Genomic DNA, 7,591 nt, shown 5'->3' with positions numbered 1-7,591 from the left:
TCTCGGACCACCTCGGTCGGCGGCCGCTCTTCCTCGCTAGCACGATGGCGTGGCCACGTCCATGGCGTCGCTGGGTGTGACGCTCTGCGTCGGCCGCGAGCATATGGCGGGACAGCGTCTTGTCGGTGCTGGCCTTCATGGCGGCGTTCTCCATCGGGTTCGGGCCGCTGGCGGGCATGCAAAGCCTGGGCATGGCGGTGAACCGGCTGACGTGCGCGCTGGTCAGCATGACGTTCATCTCGCTCGCGGACGCGATCACCGCGCCTGGATGCTTCTTCCTGTATGGCGGCGTGGGGGCGGCCGCGTGCGCGTTCGTGTACACGCGGATGCCGGAGACCAAGGGCTAGAGCCTCGAGGACATGGACGTGCTCTTCGCCAAATGAAAATCGATAGGAAATGTTCTCCGTTAAAGCTGGTCCTATTACTAATGTACCCTTCTCTCCGTTAATTTATTTTTACTGTTTTTTAAATTAATTGTTTGTTGAAATAAAAATACAAAGTACACAAAAGTACTAACAGTGCATTTCAACCACCGAAACAAGCCTCCTCACTCTAACATCAAAGTTGAAAGGTGACATCTTAGTTGGTTACTGTTCTAAACTGTCATGCATTTTTCATGAAGATTTTCTTAATTTTGTAAGAAATGTTTTCCAAGTTCCTGCAGTCTATACCTTTGTTCAATTTACAAGGACACTGAGCAACGTAGGAGAGCGTTCAGGTCACCTGTGTTGATTTGTCTCTTGCTGTTGCCCAGCAGTGTTTTGGGATCTGGAGTATGTGTGTGCTTCTTTAGGTCTCCTGTCTTTGATATCATGCCTAGAGAGTTTTCAAAAAAAATGTCACGGCTAGAGCTTGTATTCAACCCACTCTCTTTTCTATCTTAATTGAAAGGAAGAGTTCCTACAGCCTTCTATCGCAATTCTTTTTAAAAAGTGTTAGACGCCTAATGGAGGGTCCCGTGGAAGAGGCTACAGGCCCAGGAAGGGACCAGGCCGGCCACACCCTGCCCAACTGCACCACAAGAGGGGCGCGCCCAGGCGTGGGGCGGCCTCTCGCCACACCGCCGGCGCCTATATCCCGGAGAATCTAGAATAAATGAAAGAAATAGGAAAGAATAGAAATATGATCAATCTAGGAAATAAGATTAGATGTGATTTGATAGTAATTTACTTAAGATGCAAGTCTATCCAGGACTATAAATATAGAAGCATTGTAATAATCTCAAGTTAAGAAAGAAATAGCCTCATGCTTTCCCTATCCCTCCTCTCTCTCTCCCTGCACCTCCTTTCCTCCTCTCCCTATCGCTGCCCTCCTCCCTAACCCAACGCCCACAGCCCCCTCAGCCCTAGCCGCCGCCCCCTAACCAACCCTCCTAGGAGGACTCTTACACCTGGTATCCGGAGACCAGACGATCCATGGCTTCCACCACCTCCAACATGCAGCAGCTGCTCCAGACCTTCGACAACGACCTCCGCAAGAATTTTTATGAGATGCATCAGCAGCTCTTCAACCTGGACACGCATCTGCACACCATCGAGCAGGCATGCATCCATGGTGACGCCATCATTACCAGCGTTCAAGCTAGATTGGATCGGAAGGACGCCATCAACAGCCTTGAAGCGGAGACCAAGCAAGTCATGCTCACCGCCGGCAAATCCTTCCTCAACAACAAGATGGAGGTACCTCACTTTTCCAACACCCCGGAGGTCATCATGGAGGTATTGAACAGCTTGTTCGTGGCACCGCCTTCACTGCAACTGCCGTTGTTGCCATGCCTCCGCCCGCTTGGCCAGCCCACAGCTAGCCCTGGCCTGCCGCTGACCACCTCAGCTGGCCATCTGGCTGCCAACACAATAGGCGCCCGCACCACCACTACCGCAGGACCCTATCCCGTTAGCACCGTCAGCTCAACCTCCACGCCAGCCACCCGCCACGGCTCGGTTGATAACCCCAACTACGATGGCTCCACATATCCACTACCGTGGGTCTCTAGGATGTAGCTTCTCTTCAAGCTGCACCACATGTCTGAAGATCACCAAGTTTGGTATGCAGCTTTTCATCTCACAGGCGCAGCACACCTCTGGTTCATCCACTCGACAAAGGATGCACCGATGATTGAGTGGGCGCTCTTTGCATGATGCATCCTCCGTGACTTCGGTCCGCCAATTTGCCAGGACACGCTCAACGACCTCGCACCGCCCAAGCACACCGTCATAGTGGACGACTACATCAACAACATCGCCGCATACATGCTACATGTCGGCATCGCTAGCGAGCTTCATCAGATCAACCTCTTCACCTTTGGCCTACAAGATGCACTTTGGACGACAGTCGCCCAACACCACCAACGAGAGATGGAGATGGCCATTGCTCTGGCACGTGCAGAGGGGCATCTCGCACCTACCACCACCAACGCCACACGAGCCATCCCCGACATCGACGCCAACTCTGACTACGCGCCACAGCAGGAAGGGAATGCCCCGCCAGGCAGGAGGGAACGGGCCTCACCGTCGGCTGCCGACCACACCATCCTCGCATAGCTCCACCTGGCTGCCACGGATGAGCGCGAACTCCATATCATCTTCGCCACCATTGAAGTCCATGCAGCGGCCCCAACTTGGTCGCTCCAACACAACATCATCTTCTACAATAGCCGCTACTACATACCAGCGACTTCTCCCTTGCTGTAGGACATGCTGGAATCTCTGGGGACGACGACCCCCCCCATCTTCTAGCGTCGGCCTCCACCTGGCAACATCTACACCAACAACTCAGGCATTCCAATCGAGCATCCTTCTAATAGAAGACTGGCCACACCACATACTATCGTCAGCAACGGTCATCTTCTTCGACAACAACGGTCAACAATTCCTCACTATTGAGGACATCTACATCAACAGGCAGCACGCTCGTGGTCACCCACTCATCTCTACAGCCGACTACAACACGGGCGACCTCCTCTTCGGTACCCTGGAGCACTTGACTACAACACCCCCGTCAGCAGTCACTTCAGCATTGTGTAGGTGCATAACAGGACAAGTCGATGCAAGGCATGTATACATGTTTCCATGGCCTCCAAGGGTCATGCAGGTGCTACACTTCACCGGAATCCTTCCCGGTGCCACACTCACTACAGCACGCCACGCCCATGGACCATTAATAGGATCGGGAACCTACAACTACTACATCTTTGGCTACATCGGCCCCTCCCATTACTGCTTTGAGTTCTCTGCCAACGACATCAACGCTGATTAAATGCACGACACTCTGGGCATCTCCTTATCCGTATAGAGGACATACCTTGGGGTAGCAAGCTTCAGCTTGATGACATCAACGACTAGACGGTGATCCAGCGCGAGGACGCGTTGTCTGGAGAAGGGGGGGGAGATGTCAGACGCCTAATGGAGGATCCAGGGGAAGGGGCCACAGGACCAGGAAGGGCCTAGGCCGGCCACACCCTGGCCAACCGTGCCACAAGAGGGGCGGGCCAAGGGATGGGGCGGCCTCTCGCCATGCCGCCGCCGCCCATATCCTGGAGAATCTAGAATAAAGGAAAGAAATAGGAAAGAACAGAAATAGGATCAATCTAGGAAATAAGATTAGATGGGATTTGATAGTAGTTTACTTAAGATGCAAATCTATCCAGGACTATAAATATAGGACCATTGTACTCATCTCATGTAAAGAAAGAAATAGCCTCAGGCTTTCCCTATCCCTCCCCTCTCTCCCTGCGCCTCCTCTCCCTGCAGCCACCCTCCTCCCTAACCCGTGGCCCACAGCCCCCTCAGCCCTAGCTGCCGCCCCCTAACCACCCCTCCCAGGAGGACTCTTACAAAAAGCTTTGTTTAATTTATTTGTTGAACTCAAAAGTTTGAAGACACACCCTTCTGAGAAAAAAAAAGTTTTTTTGTGGGTTAGAAAAAAAGGTTTAGCAAGCTCATTCTCTTCAACCTAATTCTTGTGCTTGGATTGGGCCTTTTACACTCCTAAAAAAATCCTGAAAATCAAACTGCTCTGACTAGCTAGGAGACTGATACTCCATAGTCTACATGCATCATATATATACTATATATAAGTATGTAACTAATGTGATACAGTGCATGTTTTCAGAATTTCTCTTCCTAGAGATTATTAACGAATTATAGTAGTCAGTACTGATAATTAAAAAAAAAACTAGAGTACAAGGATATATGACATAGTTTGTTATCTGTTTCCATTTGACATATTAAGTTCATTATTTACAGGGAACTTGAGGGGACTTGCAAAGGACTGTCTGACTTTTGGCAAGGATCAAGAACCCCATCAATGGAGTTCAGCGACAAATCTAGTTCTGACTTTGAGGATTTCCAAAGCAACATGTCGTCTACTTCTGGGTTATATGCCTTCGTTGATCCAGCCAATGAGTCAAATGATTTGGAGTTATTTTTGGACCAACCAAGATCCATGCATCATCATCCTCCTGTATCAAATACTTTTAATGATAGTGACCACATTACAACGAGCACCTCCTATTCGAGTGCAACAGATGGCCCTCAGTTCTGCGACCTCAGTAGCAATGCGGCACCAGATTGGTATGGCACCAGTGTGGCAGACTCTTCTAATAACAGTTGGATCAACTCAGATATAACCATCAACTACTTAAACAAGCTGTTGATGGACGAGGACAATGACGACAAGGTAAAATTACATCATGGAGAGCACGCCCTTAGAGCTATGGAAGAGCCTTTCTATAGAATTCTTGGACAAAACAATCCAGCTTATCCTGAGTCACCATCACTTTGTAGCTGTGGTCATCTGAATAACCTCGATGACAGCATCAACAAGTCTTCCGGGTTGTCATGCAGTAGCTGCTCTGTTGCTATTGACTCGAGTAATAATCATTCTAATCACAACTTGCAAGCTTTCGAAGCTCCATGGAGTTTGTCTGACATAGTCAAAGAGACAAAACGTTCCACTGATGGTACACGAAACATGGAGCTTGGTGTGAAAATTGATGGCCTCTCAATAGCTGAAAAGCGTAGGCGAGATAATCAGTCACTTCAGGTAAATGCTGCAGATACGAGCAAGCATGCATCATCTGAGGTTCACAGTGGATATTACTCGCGTACTGAAGATTCTTATTTGTTAGAAGCAAGGAGTAGCAAGCAGGTTGCCTTTTCATTCAATGGGCCAACCCGAGATGAGGTGTTTGACAGGGTTCTACTCTTCTCTGAGCATAAACCTACGGATGAAGCTATTGTTTTGCAAGAAATGGTAACAAACAAATCAACCGGACATTCACAGAATGAACAAGGAAGAACATCATCTCGGCGGAAGACAGGAGGAAAGAATCAACAGAAGAAAGAGGTGGTGGATCTAATAACCATTCTTATCCATTGTGCACAAGCAGTATCTGTGAATAACCATACCTTAGCAAATGACATGCTGAACATAATAAGGCAACATTCCTCAATAACTGGGGATGATACCCAGAGGCTAGCATTTTGTCTAGTGGACTGCCTTGAGGCGCGATTAGCTGGAACTGGGAGTCATCTGTATCGCAACTTGGTCACTAAAGTCATCAATCCTATGGGCATTTTAAAGGTATTCCAGTTGTCTTTAGCGGTAAATCCTTTACTGAGGGCATCATTTTATTTCTCAAATAAGACAATCCTTGATGTCTCGAAGGGAAAATCTAAGGTGCACATTATCGATTTTGGCATTTGCTTTGGTTTTCAATGGCCATCACTGTTTGAGCAACTCGCAAAGAGGGAAGATGGGCCACCTAAGGTTTGGATCACAGGTATTGAGCTACCAAAGCAAGGATTTCGACCAAATCAAATGAATAAGCAGAACACGGGACAGCGATTAGCTGATTATGCTAGCATGTTCAATGTGCCTTTTGAATATCAAGCAATAACATCAAAGTGGGAAACCATATGTATAGAAGATCTCAACATTGAGGAAGACGATGTGCTGATAGTCAACTGCATAGACCGAATGAAGAATCTGGGAGATGAGACACTATCCATAAACAGCGCAAGGAATAGGGTTCTTAATACCATTAGAATGATGAAGCCAAAAGTTTTTGTGCATGGAGTAGTGAACGGATCATACGGTACACCCTTCTTTTTAACACGTTTTAAAGAAGTCATGTACTACTACTCTGCATTATTTGATATCTTTGATAAAACTGTTCCACGAGATAATGAGACAAGAATGTTCATAGAGAGGGGCATCTTTCAGTGCCAACTTCTCAATGTCATCGCATGTGAAGGATCCGAAAGGATTGAGAGGCCAGAGAATTATAAGAAATGGAAGTCAAGAAACCTGAATGCTGGCCTTGAGCAGCTCCCACTGAATCCAGACATTGTGAAAGTAATAAGAGAAATGGTGGGAAAATATCACAAAGATTATGTTATCAACGAAGATGATCAATGGCTACTACTGGGATGGAAGGGAAGGATACTGAATGCAATATCCACATGGAAACCTAGTGAGTTATCTGATGGCGACAAGATTTAAGAAGCTTTCTAGTACAAGCAGAGGCTTGACAATTCTATGTATCAATGTTCTAAACTTATGATGTATTTTTAAGCTTTTTACTGTGTGGTAATGCATTGCAATTGGCTAACTAGTTCGACATAAATGGGCTTCCAAAGTGCAACACATTGCATAGTGGCAGTGCTGCTTTTAAACATTTGAATTTGTGTTGCCAATATATCCTTTCTTACCTACAGAGCTATTTTTTTCGATTTCGTTTCTGTCATATAATCTATGGTGTTTGCATTACACCTCAAAATCACTACCGGAGACCGGCTCTTTGCCGAGTGTCAGGTGGTTTGCCGAGTGTTGTTTTTCGGGCACTCGGCAAAGACGCCTTTGCCGAGTGTTTTTTTTGACACTCGGCAAAGAGGCTCTTTGCCGAGTGTTTTTTTTGACACTCGGCAAAGAGCTTCTTTGCCGAGTGTTATTTTTTTTTTGACACTCGGCAAAGAAAATTTTGAAGCACATTTTAAAGCAGTAAATTAATTCAAATGAAAAAGTTTTCAACTACAAAGTTGTATAACTCATCAAGATGTACAATGTTTGTTTTGGTCTTTTGTTCATACGACAAAGTGAAAATAAATTTGTTCACAAATCTAACATATTTCTCTTGTAGTTTATGAAACTACAAGAGAGATATATAAGATTTGTGAACAATGTTCGAACGACCATGTCGGATGAACAGATGACCAAACAACCAAAATAAACTTTGTAGATCTCGAAAAGTTATGAAACTTTGTAATTGGCAACTTTTTGATTTGAAAACATCTTGTCATGCAAAACTGCGTTTGAATTTCAAAATTTTAAAATTCGAACTTTTCAAACGACCTCGGATGAAAAAGCAACCAAAATAAACTCTGTAGATCTCGAAAAGTTATGAAACATTGTAGTTGACAACTTTTTGATTTGAAAACTTCTTGTCATGCAAAACTGTGTTTGAATTTCAAAATTTTAAAATTCAAATTTTGTAAACGACCTCGGATGGAAAAACTTCCTAAACTAAAAGTGTAGATCTCGAAAAGTTATGAAACTTTATAGTTTACAACTTTTTGATTTGAAAACATCT

At 45.8% G+C, this 7,591-nt stretch overlaps 1 protein-coding gene across 1 annotated transcript; it reads left to right on the top strand.

The window, feature by feature from the left end:
- Positions 1–1,415: 1,415 nt before the first annotated feature.
- LOC136536462 (scarecrow-like protein 9) lies at positions 1,416–6,504 on the top strand. The gene is made up of 3 exons (XM_066528746.1): positions 1,416–1,718; positions 2,175–2,509; positions 4,245–6,504. The coding sequence occupies exons 1-3, from the start codon at positions 1,416–1,418 to the stop codon at positions 6,502–6,504; spliced, it is 2,898 nt and encodes a 965-aa protein (XP_066384843.1).
- The last annotated feature ends 1,087 nt before the right edge of the window (positions 6,505–7,591 follow it).

Source organism: Miscanthus floridulus, chromosome 2, assembly GCF_019320115.1.
Source record: "Miscanthus floridulus cultivar M001 chromosome 2, ASM1932011v1, whole genome shotgun sequence".
NCBI lineage: Eukaryota > Viridiplantae > Streptophyta > Magnoliopsida > Poales > Poaceae > Miscanthus > Miscanthus floridulus.
This window is presented reverse-complemented; position numbering and strand designations above follow the sequence as displayed.

Bases quoted from the DNA above. Each gene is read 5' to 3' on its own strand.
- LOC136536462 (XM_066528746.1), top strand. From the start codon at position 1,416: ATGGCTTCCACCACCTCCAACATGCAGCAGCTGCTCCAGACCTTCGAC. The intron at 1,719-2,174 runs GTATTGAACAGC...CCAATTTGCCAG, and splicing joins CCCCGGAGGTCATCATGGAG to GACACGCTCAACGACCTCGC. The intron at 2,510-4,244 runs GTCGGCTGCCGA...CATTATTTACAG, and splicing joins AGGAGGGAACGGGCCTCACC to GGAACTTGAGGGGACTTGCA.